Here is a 16,260-nt window from a genome sequence, read left to right as displayed (position 1 = left end):
CAGAGCATGATGGGATTTCTTATGTTGTTGTTCACGTTGCCTAGCAACTGGGAGAGGTGCTCAGGACAAAGGACAGTTGGAACTGTGTCTCATGCTCCCTGTCACCTCCTTTCAACCAAAAAGATGGCTGCCCTCATGAAATTAAACATTTACCTGTTCTTTTAAAACAGTGTGGGTTAGAGATTATATTACCTATCAATTTTAATTAACATAACTAATGTAACTTAATGACAGTATGTTTGTTTAGGCTGGAGTTCCTCTTAAAAGAGACTCTGAAGCGAGTCTAAATTCACTTTTTAACTTGTAGCCATGTTAAGCACTATGAGCCCTGCTAAACCGCCGCTATCCCACGGAAAAACGAGGGGTTTATACCGCCAAATCCCCTCTGCAAAATCCACGACTTTCTTGGATTTTGCTGCTCATGGAGGCAGAGCTCTCAACTGCATCTCTGCCTCCATACGCGGCAATCGCCGCGTGGATCTCCACCTCTCCCCTGCCCCTCTCTGTGAAGGAAGATTGAGAGGGGTTGGTAGAGGCGATGATCAGCGGGGATTGACACGCCAAGAGGCAGAGCTTATGGCTGTCTATGAGGAAGTGCTCACCGGACACAGCAGATGGGATTTGGGGGGGGGGGGGTATAAACTGCTGCGGGATAGCGGCAGTTTAGCAGGGCTTATAGTGCTCAACATGGCTACAAGTTAAAAAAAGTGAATTTAGACTCGCTTCAGAGTCTCTTTAACCTTCCTGGCGGTAACCCCGGTAACGTATTGCACAATTTTTTTTGCTGCACGCAGCTAGCAGTTTGCTAGCTGCGTGAGCACACCGATCGCCGCCGCCCCGCGCCGATTCGCTGCGCCACCTCCCCCCCCCTAGGCCTCTTGTGCAGTCTGGCCTATCAGCGCCAGGCAGCGCTGAGGGGTGGATCAGGACTCCCGATGACGTCACAACGTCGATGACGTCATCCCGCCCCGTCGCCATGGCGACGGGGAAGCCCTCCAGGAAATCCCGTTCTTTGAACTTTCTGATCGCCGGAGGCAATGGAAGAGGGTAGGGGGATGCCGCTGCACAGCAGCTATCATGTAGCGAGCCCTAGGCTCGCTACATGATTTAAAAAAAATAAATAAATAAAAAAAAAAACCGGCTGCGCTGCCCCCTGGCAGTTTTTAATAGACCGCCAGGGAGGTTAAGAATCACCTACCTCTCTGTCTCCGAGTCCTCGGCGCCGCTGTCTGATCACCTGGGTATGCACAATATTCTCCCAATGTTTCCGACAAGCAGCTTGTCTATATTCACAAACAGGAAGTGGTGTGCTTTGCAGGAATGGCACTCCGGCATTACGCCTGAAAATCCCTTCGCCGTCTACCTCAGCTAACTCAATAGGTTTCATTTTATCATGCATGGCCAGCTTTTATTAATATTATTTAGTATTTATATAGCGCTGACATCTTACTCTGCGCTGTACAGGTTATCAGGGCTGGATTTCTGGGAAGGCCACAAAGGCCATGGCCTAGGGTGATAAATCAGATAAGATAAGAAGGGCAGCATAACTTGGAGAGAGAAGAGGTCATATGTCAAAGTTAATCACCTTTTCTTGTCCCGCAGAGCAGCCAGCCAGCGGCAGCGCCCTGCTCTGCACTAATAGCTGCATTCCAGAGTTCCCCAATTTCAGCAAGTCTGTCTCTCACAATTCCTGTTGTGTTATGACAATCAACATCTGTCACCTCACCTGATGATCCATTCCTCTGTATCATGGACATACAAGTTGATGTGAGAAATACCAGGGATTTACATTACAAAGCAGATAGAACTAAGTTCCGCTGAGTTTTAATGCAGGCATTCACAGACATCAGTGAGCTCTGCTAGTTTCTTCACTTTCTCCTTTACAGCTGTGACACTGACCCCAGCAGCTGTAAATTACACTTTCTTATCTCTAGTCTACCTACATTTTTCGGCTTTAGGTTCTTTTTTCTTCCTAGCCAGCAGTGGTCTCAGTTAACTCTTTCCTGACTCATTTTCTGTCCTTCAGTTCCTACCATCTATGAGAACTGCAGGAATAAAAAAACTGTTTGCTTTCCTTTCATTGCAAAACTGTCACTGTCACCTGAGCTGTTACTACCTCTATGCTAGTGTGTACGGTTTGGCATCCTTCTCCTTTCCTGTAGCAGTAGAGCATTGTACCATCTTAGCCATCAGCGAAAGCAGAGAGTTTTAAATCAGGATGATACCATTTATTGGCTTAAAAGAAAAAAGTAATCTTTCTGCGAATAAGCCTTCTTCAGACTTTTTTCCTGTATACTGTCAATATGTTAGAGCACACCACCATATGTACTTCCAACATTCAAAAGAGATGCATAGATTTTTCAGCAAATATAAATAAATATCATTCAGATGCTCTACAGTGGAGCTGAACTCTTGCACAGGACAGAAGGAAAACATAGAAAAATCCACCTTGTATGTTTTTAGAGAGCCTGTGTAATTCCCCCTCATCTGTGTCTAATCTGAAGTTGTAATTTGATCTCTCCCCTCTGTCCCCTGACTGCCATAACATCTAAGCTCATTTGAAAGCACAGGATGCTAACAATATGTCTGCTTCCATGAAAGTAGGAAGTAGACACTGCCGATTTATTGCAGGATTCGTATCAGCTGTAACAAAGAAATGTTTTTCTTTAAGGGCCCTTTTCCACTAGAGCGATTACGATTGCTGAATCGCAAAATCACAAATTGCTAGTGATTTTAAAATCGTGAGGGTTGTTACTTTATCATAGAAATCACGAGAAGTATTTTCCACTGCAGAGATTCGATTTGGAAATCGTAAATCGCAATCGCTTTCTGAAGCGATTTTTACAATGACAATGCAAACGAAAATCACAAATCGCAATCGCATAACAGAATAAATGAAAAATCGCTGACGTTTGTGATTTTCGATTGCGATTGCTAGTGGAAAAGGGCCCGTTATTATGTTGTGTGTCTTTTGAAGCAGAGAGGAAGAGTTCAGGTCCGCTCTAATTACAACCAAACATCCAAAGTGGGTATTGAGAGGATGTTTGCTACATACCTGTTCTCTGTTTTGGATGGGCTTCTCTCCATTGAGCTGCCCTGTCACCAGTTTTTGGCTCTGACTGCAGCCAGTCGCACAGAGGACAAAGAAGCAGCACATGCTCTGGCCACTTGCGACTTGCACAAGTTTTCCGCTCCTGCCCAGATGTGCACAGCAACCAACGCCAGTGTAGTGTTATGCATTCTTGACAAGTACATACATTAGCGTCATTTCTCAAGTATGCATGCCCAGAACACTATTGGCTGCTGTGCACATTCGGGCAGGAGCGCAAATTGCAGGAATTATTGAGCAGACTGAGCATCCTCTGATTCTTGGTTGAATGGGAGGCAGAGCAGCACAACTGAAATGAGCCCATTCAAACCAATGATCGCTAGTCAAGAGTGTTGGACAGAATGTTTTTTGGTGGTGGCGTCATGGGGGGCGGTAGGTGACAGCAGGCCTAGGGCACTGGAAAGTACAAATCCGGCCCTGCAGGTTATATATTGTCTTGTCACTAACTGTCCCTCAAAGGAGCTCAAAATCTAATCCCTACCACAGTCATATGTCTATGTATGTATCATGTAGTGTATGTATCGCAGTCTAGGGCCAATTTAGGGGAAGCCAATTAACTTATCTGTATGTTTTTGGGATGTGGGAGGAAACCAGAGTGCCCGGAGCAAACCCACACAGACCCGGGGAGAACTTACAAACTCCTTTCAGATAGTGCTCTGGCTGGGTTTCGAACTGGATTAAAATGCAATATAAATTACTTTTCTCCTATGTAGCTGTTGATTACAGTAAAGGTGGCCGTTAATCCAATTCTCCAGATGAGATTGATAGAATCGACCCATTTTCAGATCAAGCCCGTTGATGTGATCGAATTCCATCACAGCTTTCTTTCTGTCAATGGGCCTAAAGGGCTGGTAGGCAGCAGGAAACGTGAGGTGTGTGTGTGTGTTGGGGGGGAGGGGGGGGGGGCTACATATTCCTGGCTACCTATACTGGCTGTACCTATTCCTGGGCTGGCTACCAATTCTTGGCAGTACCTATACCTGGCTACCTACATCTGGCTGTACCTATTCCTGCCTATCTATACTGGCTATACCAATACATGGCTACCTATTCCTGGCTACCTATACTGGTCTGGCTGCACCTATTCCTGGCTATCTATACTGGCTGCATCTATTCCAGGCTACCTATACCAGCGGCAACTATACCAGGCTACCTATACTGGGGCAACTATTCCAGGCTACCAATACTGCGGGCAACTATACCAGGCTAGCTATACTGCAGGCAACTATTCCAGGCTACCTATACTGCAGGCAACTACTCCAGGCTATCTATACTGGGGGCAACTATTCCAGGCTACCTATACTGGGGGCAACTATTCCAGGCTACCTATACTGCAGGCAACTATTCCAGGCTACCTATACTGCAGGCAACTATTCCAGGCTACCTATACTGGGGGCAACTATTCCAGGCTACCTATACTGGGGGCAACTATTCCAGGCTACCTATACTGCAGGCAACTATTCCAGGCAACCTATACTGCAGGCAACTACTCCAGGCTACCTATACTGGGGCAACTATTCCAGGCTACCTATACTGGGGGCAACTATTTCAGGATACCTATATTATGGGAAACTATTCCAGGCTACCTATATTGGGGGAAACTATTCCAGGCTACCTATACTGGGGGCAACTATTCCAGGCTAGCTATACTGCGGGCAACTATTCCGGGCTACCTATACTGCAGGCATCTACTTCAGGCTACCTATGCTGGGGTGGGGGGTTGGGGGGTCATTTAATACCAAGATGCCCTAGGCATGCCACTGCCTTTATTATATGAACACCCAGAGGGTAACATGAATAGTCTCTACAGGATCCAGAGCCTCCCCTCTTCTTTTGTAAATATGTTATATTTGATCTGGGCTTTGGCTTAGGTGCTCTTTAAGATGGTTAACCTGAGGTTGAGGGTGGAACTTGGGTAGGAAACCGCCATTACATTTTCTCATTGGGACCCCATGGTTTGTATATACGACCCTGCAACTAACCAACCAACTAACTAATGAAATTGTTACTTACACAATGGCAAAAGAAAATACAACCTGATTGGTTAGTCATTTTAAAGGGAACCGAAACTGAGAAAGATATGGATTTTTATTTTAAAATAATACCAGTTCTCTGACTCTCCTGCTGATTCTGTGTCTCTAATACTTTTAGCCACATCCCCTCAACAAGCATGCAGATCAGGTGCTCTGACTGAAGTCTGACTGGATTAGCTGTATGCTTGTTTCAGGTGTGTGATTCAGCCACTAATGTAGCCACTAATGATCAGCAGGACTGGTACTGTTTAAAAGGAAACATCCATGAAAGTGTCCAGTTAAGGTTCCCTTTAAACAATCCTATGACAATTGAGTTAAAGTGGGCCTGAACTCCAAACTTCTTCTCTGCTTTAAAAGATAAGCAACAGCATAATAACTTTTAAAGAAAAGCATGTCTTTGTTACAGCTGATACAAATCCTGCAATACATCTGCAGTGTGTCTACTTCCTGCTTTCATAGAAGCAGACATAGGGTTAACATCTTGTGTTTACAAATTAGCTGCTCTGTTGAGGCAGCCAGCTGACACAGCTGAGAGATCAAATTACGGTTGTGAGGAGTCACAGATGAGGGGGAACTAGACAGGCTAAAGTCTCTAAATACATACAGGGTGCTTTTCTCTTTGTTCCTTCTGTTCTATGCAAGAGTTTGGGTCCACTTTAATAATCGATGAATTTACTGTATATGCGCACTGACTGCAGAAATACAAAGCACAGGAGGCCAACCAAAGAGATGGCAGCCCTGGTCCACTTATATACACAGATGACTTACATGAAGCTAATCACAATAGCACTAAACCTTCTTACAAATCAGATGTACCAAATAGAAGCAGACCAGAGCCGGAACAAGGTCCTCGAGCACCCAAGGCTGAGACACCAAAGTGTACCCCTCCATCCCTCCCACTCCAGCCGTCATACACTGATTGCTATTAGAGAAAGAGGGCCACAGGGCCCACAACCCTCCCAACACATGAATCTCTAGTTATCTGGCTTGCAGTCACTGCCATGTATCACCTTTTCTTATATCTCTCTGCTTCAAACACAATAGGGGAATGATAGCTGAGTGAGTTGTGCGCCCCCCTCTTACACTGCGCCCTGAGGCTGGAGCCTCTCTTGCCTCTGCCCGGCCCTGAAGCAGACTTACTTGATATCCGTTGAGATTGTCCCTGGTGAAGAGTAGATAGTGGGTCTTGATCTTCTCTGGTGGCCATGGCGACCGACTGACGGGTCTCTCTGGGGTACCAGAGAAAGGAGGGCAGTCTGTAAAGCATCCCAGCCGGCTGTAGCATATCTGCTTACAAGCTGCACAGAGAATTAACACTCTTAAGTCTGGACATTTTTTTTCCTTTTTTAAAGCAGTTTTCATCTCTGTTATGAAAAGAAAAATTTCAGCTCCATGTTGTTGGTTGATAGGACCACTATCTGAAAAAAATGCTAAATTTAAAATACAGGTAAACACATACAAAATAAGAAGTATGTTTCTCCCAGAGTAAAATTAACCATGAATTGCTTTTCTCCTATGTTGCTGTCAGTTATAATAGATAGAGATCTGACAGAACTGCAGGTTTTTGGTTACTCCATCTCTTCACGGGGGATTGTTAGCATGGCCTTGATTCTTTATAAAGACACACCCTGAAAAGGATTTATACAAAGATGCTGGCCAGCCTCCCTGCACACTATTTTGTGCAGTTGGACTAAGGAACTGCCATTCACTAAGTGGTGTTGAAAATAACGAAAACCCTGAGAAATCCCCATTGAGGAGATGGGCTTGGCTGTAAACCTGCCAGTTCTGTCAGATTTGTATTACCTAGCCTACTGTAAGTGACAGCAACATAGGAGTAAAGTAATTTAGGTCTCATTTTACTCTGGAAGAAATGTACTTCGCATTTGTATGTGTTTGCATGTATTTAAAATGTTATAAATGGACCACTATCGCGAAAATCATAACTAATGGTTGAGCTGAGCTTAGTGCAGTAAGTCAGGAGTGCTCCCACTAGGTAGGAAACTGAGCTTAGTTTGTAGGGCTGTTAAAGTGAACCCAGAGCGGTATACGAAAAATAGAGACCGGGACCACACGGCGGTAAGAGTTCGCTACGAAAAATAGAGACCGGGACCACACGGCGGTAAGCGTTCGCTACACTGCATGGCCTGGGAGGAGGAGACCTGGTGCAGGCGCACGCAGCTTTTCAAAGATTTCATGCTAAAATTGATTGAAAATGTGTGTTGAGACAATCGAGCAGATAGATCCCTCTCTGATCAGATAATGATCGGAGAGGGATCTAGCTGACGGCCATGATGTCCACTGTATGGCCACCTTAGCTGCGTAATTGAGACCTATGTGTACCATGACAACTGCATCATTCCCAGTTCCACTCATCAATCAATCTGTGTATGTGATCTGCTACACACCAAACCCAAGCATCCAAGGGACAACATAAACAATGGCGTGCATGATCCCTCCTGTCTCGGATGAACCGTGAGAAAACATGAACGCAATCGCTTGTCTACATCGATTGCTCATCACGGCCAATCCAGATTGTATGTCTAGGCGTATCTGAGCCTGGGGTCTGTCTATTCAACCAAGATACAAGCTTCTATTCTGGGTTGACAATGTGTTTTCTTTAATTACCCGGAACTAAAGAGCATTCTTCCATCAGGCAGCTAACAGGAACCACCAGCCTGAAAAGCACCATTTGGCTCTACTGCTGCTAGGGAAGCACTAAAGCACTGCAGCGGGCAGACAAAGAGGAGACAGCCCTAGCAATATTCCTTAACTGTACTTTCTTATTTTGCCTTTTTAAGAGATGCTGTACTTGTGACCTATATGAAAAGTGTATCATGTGATTGTTAGTAGCATATCTCTTGCAGGGGTTGACATAAACAGCAATCCCGTTATTAAACTTCTCAGGAAGGGAATGTCACACCCTATTCATGTCTGGTATTAATGTGATCCATATTTTTTGAGGTTGTAGAATTTGCTATTATGATTTGTGTGCAATGAATATTTCCTGAGAAATAGACAAGTCCCATATTTGGGATTGCCTTAACCCCCCCCCCCCCCCCTCCATGTCAGGGTTGGCTACAGTCGAGGGCAGGGGCTGCCCCTGAGTTCCGCCCTCAAAGATGGAACTTACATAAGGAAGAGACTGAAATCTATTCTGAGTTCTCCATCTTACCAACATCTGAAGGACTGAAAGCTAGCAAGAGAACCCCAGGGTAGCTTCCATTTTGAATGAGTTCTTAATGGATTCTTGGACTCCCACATGGGCTGGAGCATCATCAAGTATTAATTTTCTCTGCTTTCCAATTATTACTTCTTATTATTATTATTTAGGATTTATATAGCGCCAACATATTACACAGCACTGTACAATGTATATATATATATATATATATATATATATATATATATATATATATATATATCTTGTCACTAACTGTCCCTCAAAGGAGCTCACAATCTAATCCCTACCATTGCCATATGTCTATATTATGTAGTGTAAGTACTGTAGTCTAGGGCCAATTTTAGGGGGAGCCAATTAACTTATCCGTATGTTTTTGGAATGTGGGAGGAAACCGGAGTGCCCGGAGGAAACCCACGCAGACACGGAGAGAACATGCAAACTCTTTGCAGATAGTGCCCTGGCTGGGATTCGAACCAGAGACCCAGCGCTGCAAGGCGAGAGAGCTAACCACTACGCCACCGTGCTGCCCTACTTATAATAGTTTTCTGTATGTATAAATTGTATTGCATTTAATAAAACAACTTGATGTCATTTTTATGGCTATATACCTGATTTGAGTACCACAGAATAAATCCTAGCCTTCCCGAAGATTCGCTACCTGGAGTATTGTATTGTTTCAGATTAATAGATTGTTAACCCTTTCTTCTTAGCTCAGCAGGTTCCTCTTTTCCTGTTAAAAAAGGTGATGACAGCCTGCTACCTAAAATATTGTGTATTATAGTGGTTGTATTGTGTTCCCTCCTGGCCTGGCTGTTTGCCTGATTCTAGCGGTTTCAGTACATCAATTGCAGGGGTCACCTTATGTTGTTGCTCTGCCCTCACCTTCAGGGGTGCCGCCAGCATACAGGCGAGCCTCGCCCCCGCTTGGGGCCTCACAATGTGGGGGGCCACGCTCTGCTGCTGGCGGCGGGCATGCAGGTGGGGTCGCCAGGCGGAGCAGCAGGAGGGTGGGCATAGCGGCAGGGGAGTGGGCAGAGAGAATTTCCCACTTACCTGCCTCGATCCTGGACACAGCTTCTATGTACTTCCTGTCCAGGTGTCTGTCTCTATGGTAACAGCGCCCTCTGTGATGACGTAACCGCATGTCATCACAGGGGGCGCTCTTACCGATGCACGTGCCGGGACAGAAATTAGATAGAAGCTGTGTGCCGATTGAGGCAGGTAAGTGGAAATTTCCACATAAATCCACATAAACTTGACCAGCGCTGAGTAATAAACAGTGTGTCACTCCCACCACCAACACCTAATGGAGAGCGGCTCACCAAATTTGTTGGACCACAAATCACAATGGTCAGATGCGCATGTGGGGCATTCAAGGCTCCCCTCGCCTGAACGATCCGTTCCACCCTTGCAGCAGTCACCATATGCAGATTGAGACCCTGATGAGTCATGTGTTTGTGACGAAATCGATGCTTGAAACACTACAGACCAGAGGAGGAAGCTGGAGGGTCTCCACACAGAGGGATTGAGGATACTTGCTGGCCAGACCGGGAGGCCAGACGGGGGAGAGCCTGTGGCAAAACTCTAAAGCTGGCCACTAACGGTCCAATTTCTAGCGAAAAATCGTTCGAGCGATCAGAAATTCTGATCGGACGAAAAATCGTTCACTACACCATCAACTAACCAATCATTGCTTCCTATCTATCACGACCACCAAGAAAATCCAAAATTTTTATTCGACGAAAATTCTTTCGGGCGACATTTTTTTCACTCATTCATAATCGATTGTGTCCATCAATGGAGATTATTTACAACCAATCTGATCAGAATTTCTGATCGCTCGAAAGATTTTTCGCTAGAAATTGGTCCATTAGTGGCCAGCTTAAGCTTTCAAACTCTGCAAAATCTTTAAGTGCAAACCTGGAATAAATTTTAAAGTTTTTATACAGTATCGCACTATGAGCGTTGTTTTTTTCATTCTGAGGAAACGCTAAAGTGCATTGGGTCTCAATGACTGCTGCAAGGGTGGAACGGATCGTTCAGGTGAGGGGAGACTTGAATGCCCCACATGCGCATCTGACCATTGTGATTTGTGGTCCAACAAATCTGGTGAGCCGCTCTCCATTAGGTGTTGGTGGTGGATCCATCTGAAAATGGCACCTGCGAATAATGGCGCATGGTGTTGCCGCTAATCCGTTTGCCGCTTATCGCTATTTAACGTTAAAGCCTTATTGTTATTTAACGTGAAAGCCTTATTGTTATTTAGCAATAACACACAGAACCCTCTCTGTACCTATCCCTAACCCTAAGACCCTCCTGGTGGTACCTAACCCTAAGACCCCCCCTGGTGGTGCCTAACCCTAAGACCCCCCTGGTGGTGCCTAACCCTAAGACCCCCCTGGTGGTGCCTAACCCTAAGACCCCCCTGGTGGTGCCTACCCCTAAACCCCCTCTGGTGGTGCCTAACCCTAAGACCCCCCTGGTGGTGCCTAACCCTAAGACCCCCCTGGTGGTGCCTAACCCTAAGACTCCCCCAGTTGGTGCCTAACCCTAAGATCCCCCCAGTTGGTGCCTAACCCTAACCACCCCCTGATGGTGCCTAACCCTAAGACCCCCCCAGTGGTGCCTAACCCTAACCTTGACAGTGTTACATTAAATCCATTCACCGTTTTTCAGTTAAATAACGTCCGCAGTTTGGCTTATGTAGGGTGCTATTGATAAATAACGTTACTGCGGGCAATAACGTCTGCTGTTTGGCAAATGAACGGCACTATTGATAAATAACATTAGTGTGTGCCACTATTGATAAATAACGTTAGTGTGTGCCGTTTTTCTTCTTTTTTCCCTGTGCGCCATTATTATGCAGTACTAACGATAAATAGCGATAAGCGTATCTTTTTAATGCGGCACCATTTTTATGCATAGGCGCTGTGCGCCATTATTCACTGATCCAGTTGGGGGTGGGAGTGACACACTGTTTATTACGCAGCGCTGGTCAAGTTTATGTGGATTTTACAATAAGGAATAGCTCGCTTTTATTTTGATTACAGCGAAGCATAAAAGTCACATTGATTTGGACTTTTTAATTTGTATTGAGTATTGAATCGGGACAGTGTTGAGGGCATTGAGCTGGACTGATTCATTTTTCCTACACTATACAGCCTGGTGTTAGCTGTATAAAAACAAAAGTGTAGGATTGTATTGTATATGTAATTATAAACTGTATAGTTTTTATGTTTTTGTGGATTAAGGGCAGAGCTACTATAGTCATTGTGACTAAACGCGTATATCTTGGAAATTTCTCTCTGCCCGCTCGCCCCGCCACTATGCTCACCCTCCTGCCTATACTGGGGGCATATACCAATCTAACCTATACTGGGGCTATATACCTATCTAACCTATACTGGGGGCATATACCTATCTAACCTATACTGGGGGCATATACGGTACCTATCTCACCTATACTGGGGGCATATACCTATCTAACCTATACTGGGGGCATATACCTATCTAATCTATACTGGGGCTATATACCTATCTAACCTATACTGGGGGCATATACCTATCTAACCTATATTAGGGGCATATACCTATCTAACCTATACTGGGGGCATATACCTATCTCACCTATACTGGGGGCATATACCTATCTAACCTATACTGGGGGCATATACCTATCTAATCTATACTTGGGCTATATACCTATCTAACCTATACTGGGGGCATATACCTATCTAACCTATAATGATAATGGGGGCAACTATATGGGCTACCTATACTGACCTACAGCTGGCTACCTACACTGCGGGCACCTATACCAGTCTCCATGTTGGAGGCGCATTTTACGCCCTTGCCCTGGGTGCAATTTAGCCTAGAAACTGCTAGTATTTGGCTCCACCCTCATCATGTTTTGGCCACGCCCATTCTTTGCCGCGGGGCACAACGCTTTGTTTGGAGGTATGACTATGCATTTTTCCCCGTGGCGCGCTTCATGGCGCTTCTTTCATGAATGGGGGGGCCTCAACTTATGGTCTGCTTGGAGCCACCAAAACCTTAGCTGCACCCCTGTCCACTTTTGTCCATCTGTTATCTGCCACCACTGTAGCAGCCGCCACTGTGCCAGCAGCAGTAACAATCACTGAGTAGTTGCTGCCACTGTGCCAGCAGCAGTAATAGCCACTGATTAGCAGCTATCACCATGCCAGCAGCAGTAAAAGCAACTGATTAGCAGCTGCCACTATTCCAGCAGCAATAAAAGCCACTGATAAGCAGCCGCACACTATTCTAGCAGCAGTAAAAGCCACTGATGAGCAGCTGCCTCTATTTCAGCAGCAGTAGCAGCCAGGGTTGGGCCGAGGCAGAGGCAAGAGAGGCTCCAGCCTCAGGGCGCAGAGTAGGAGGGGGCGCACACCTCACTCAGCTATCATTCCCCTATTGTGTTTGAAGCAGAGAGAAATAAGAACAGGGGATACAAGGCAGTGACTGCAAGCCAGATAACTAGAGATTAAGGTGTTGGGGGCCCTGGGGCGCCTCTAAGTCTAATAGAAATCAGGATGCGATGGACCGTTGGGGTGGAAGAGATGCAGGGGCGCACTGTGGTGTCTTAGGTGCTGGAGGTCCTTGTCCCGGCTCTGGTAGCAGCCACTGATGAGCAGCTGCCACTCTGCTAACGGTATATGGGTTATTTCCCATGGAAATATTTTAACAAAATAAAGAACAGTGATATGGCTCTTGGCCTAAAAAGTTTGGACACCCCTGTATTAAAATAAGGGAATAAATCTTACCTCTTACTGCTGCAGCTACAGAGAGTGCAAGTAGCAGCTTCACGAACATCTGGATGAGAAAATATTTCAGACATATGCAGTACAGTAAAAATATAAATAAGAGAGAGTGAACTATAAAAACTTCAGCCAAAGCCCAACGTGGATGGAAATAGAAACATGAACATATGGAATGTAACACCAGTGGAATTTCCAAGAGTTTAAAGTGAATCTGAAGCTAACGGTCCTCTCACATTCCCCACGTTCCACCGCCGGATCTCTGGTTCAAATCTCCCGCCGCAGGAGGCTTCGAAAGTCTCCCGGAGCCCGAATGCTCCTGAAGATGGGCAACTCCGTACTGCCTTTGCGCGAGAGACAGCGGGGAGCACTCGGGCTCCCGAAGACTTCCAAATCCTCAGGCAGTAGCAGAGGGCAGTCTCTGACCGATCGTTTGGAGACTGCTAACGATGGAGCCTGCGGTGGAAAGCAAGGACAGTAGATGGAACGGGAAGGCTTATTAGGACCCAGAGCCTTCCCTCTCCTTAAAGGGAACCAGAGATGAACGTTTCACACAAAATAAAAATATCAGTCGATAGCTTGTAAAGAAGAAATGCTCTACCTGATAATTTCGCCACTCTGGTGTGCCTTTTTTTAGTGTTTTTTATCCATTATTGCTCCAGGAAAAATCCAATATGGCCGCCAGCTCATATCCCTTCTGCTTCCAGGTTATAAGCTGTTCTGGATGTGCTGTCTAGGCTATATGAGACTAGGATGCTATCTAGGCTATATGTGAAAGGCTGCTGCAGCCTTTCATCTGTGTGCTTTCATTTTGGTATGATGTGCAGCTGCCTGACTGTAGGAAGTGTCTCACATAGGAATGAAACTGCAGTCATCATCATTATTTATGCAGAGTGCACACAGAGCACACAGATCATATTGCAGCCACACTTGTCTGTTTCAGAGCTCCTCTCTCAGCAGCAGCAGCCCCTCCCATGTCATCAGAGCTCTCAGTATGCAAAGCAGGAAAGCTGAGCCAGGAGGGGGCAGGCTTTGGCTTGAAAAGACTCCACAGAAGAGTGACTCAGCTATAATGTTTTCAGGTCAAACCTAGACTGAAGGCTCGGTCAGGGATTCTTATTACAGCTGATAACAGACTAATTAAACAGATAAGAATGAAACTAAAAGCAGGATAGGTGTTTACTGTCATGTTCCCACTGATAAATGTAGCAAAAATACATGAGGGTGCTTCGTCTCTGGTTCTCTTTAAGCGAGTATCTGGGTTTTTTGTTTGCTTGTTTTTCTTTTAAATTGATTTCAGACTCCCTTTATGACCCCCTTCACACATGACAAAATTCGTATGCTAATTGTGTTTTTCGGAATTCGCATTCGCAAGACATCCAATGCAAGTCAATGGCATCACACTTGTGTGTGCGGAAACAAAACGCCTGCAAACAAAATGGACATGTATACCATGCAAGGCTATGAAAATGCAAATGTTCCCATTCCAAATGCAAAAACTGGCATGCAAATGAAAAGCTAGTTGCATACAAATTCATGTAAATTAACTTAATTGGTATGCATGGGAAAAAAAAATCAGATTCGAAAATTTGCATTGAAAAACAAAAAAGCACACAAAAAAGAATCAAATGAAAAATTGCAAAATCGTAAATACGAAAAAGCGGCTGAAAACACAGGCATAGGTGTAAAGGCACCCTAAAGGAATTAATAGGTATTGAGATAGAGATATCTTGACATCTTTTCAGCTTAGTAAGATAAGGGCCGGTTTTCCACTGGGGTGCCACAACCATGTACGAATCAGAAGCGGCGCCCGTGCTTTCACGAATCTGCAGGTGAGTCGCTTAGCCATGCTATTCACCCATGCACGGCTGTAGAGATTCAGATGCATGCTGCGGAAAACTGCAACATGCAACTTTTTCCTTTACTTTCAGGCAGAGCTGGGACAAGATCCTCCAGCACCCAAGGCTGAGACATCAAAGTGCGTCCCTCCATCCCTCCCACCTCAGCCGTCACACTGACTGCTTTTAGACTAAAGGGCGTCCCAGAGCCCCCAACACTTTAATCTCTAGTTATCTGGCTGCAGTCACTGCCACGTATCCCCTTTTCTTATTTCTCTTTGCTTCAAACACAATAGGGGAATGATAGTTGAATAAGTTGTGCGCCCCATCCTACACTGCGCCCTGAGGCTGGAGCCTCTCTCGCCACTGCCTCAGCCTAGCCCTGCTCGCACGCGATTTGGATTTGCATCTGAAATCACATGTGGAAAGCTGCCCGCAATTCCACTAGTGCTGAATTCGGCACAAACCTGCAGTGTTTCCCACCACAGGCGAGAGGGGCAGGGAAACGCTGCCCATCTTTTCAATGCCTTTGCCATCCAGCTCGTACTGCATGCTGCATATTACTGCATGGCACGGCTTAGCAATTCAGGCTGTGTCATTGCAGCACAATGGGAGCCACGCGCGAATCAGAAACAGCCGCAGCCGCAGCTTACGGTGGAACCTGGCCCTAAGACACACACGTAGAGAAAGCTATCATGAGTGGAAAGAGCACCATGGGAGAGCAGAGAAAAAGAGAGAGGAGAGATAATATAAAACACAATATAAAATCATACTTGCATCACCCCAGGCATTGCTCACCTTGCCTAATGACAGAGTGTCCTTAGAGATTACAGTTATTTCTGTTTAAATAAGCCGTCAGTAGGTGGAGCTGGGCTTCATGATCACCACAAATGGACCCCAGACTCAGAAGGGACGTCTGTTTGCCTTGAAAATAAATGATGTTATTAACCCTTTACCTGCCTGCCGGCTCATCCCTGAAAGGGGAAAGTAGAACAGAGCACTAAATAGTCAATACTGAGGGAACACATCAGAGAGCAAGGGCAGATCAGACCCAGTGGCATAGCTAAGGAGCTGTGGGCCCCGATGCAAGGTTTACATTGGGGCCCCTCAAGCACTCTATTCATAACAATTGATACAGCGCACCAAAACCTACCAATGGCAACTGCAGTATCAGAGGTGCAAGAAGGGGATGGGGGACAGTTTGTTAATCATTACTACTATTCAAAGTATCTATAGAAGGGATTATTATGAGCACAGGACCAATAAAGAGATAATACTGAAGTTAAGTTAGGGCCTCTCGGGGCCCCGATGCAGTCACAAA

General features: G+C 45.6%; 1 protein-coding gene across 7 annotated transcripts in view; it reads right to left on the bottom strand.

Annotated features, from left to right (window-relative positions):
• LOC137534115 (pancreatic lipase-related protein 2-like) overlaps positions 1–16,260 on the bottom strand; it is a 107,725-nt gene that overhangs the window by 49,612 nt on the left and 41,853 nt on the right. For 4 of the 7 annotated variants that reach the window (XM_068255482.1, XM_068255481.1, XM_068255483.1 and 1 more), the window contains 3 exons: positions 15,738–15,863; positions 13,108–13,156; positions 6,283–6,440 (listed from right to left, as the gene is read on the bottom strand). In XM_068255482.1, coding sequence (XP_068111583.1) covers positions 6,283–6,440; positions 13,108–13,156 — 207 coding nt within the window. In that variant the 5' untranslated portion in view covers positions 15,738–15,863. The other 3 variants (XM_068255486.1, XM_068255480.1, XM_068255485.1) reach the window with 2 other exon arrangements.

The sequence above is a fragment of the Hyperolius riggenbachi genome, chromosome 10 (genome assembly GCF_040937935.1).
Source record: "Hyperolius riggenbachi isolate aHypRig1 chromosome 10, aHypRig1.pri, whole genome shotgun sequence".
Lineage (NCBI taxonomy): Eukaryota > Metazoa > Chordata > Amphibia > Anura > Hyperoliidae > Hyperolius > Hyperolius riggenbachi.
The sequence above is the reverse complement of the archived record's forward strand: the minus strand, read 5'-3'. Positions and strand labels throughout refer to the sequence as shown.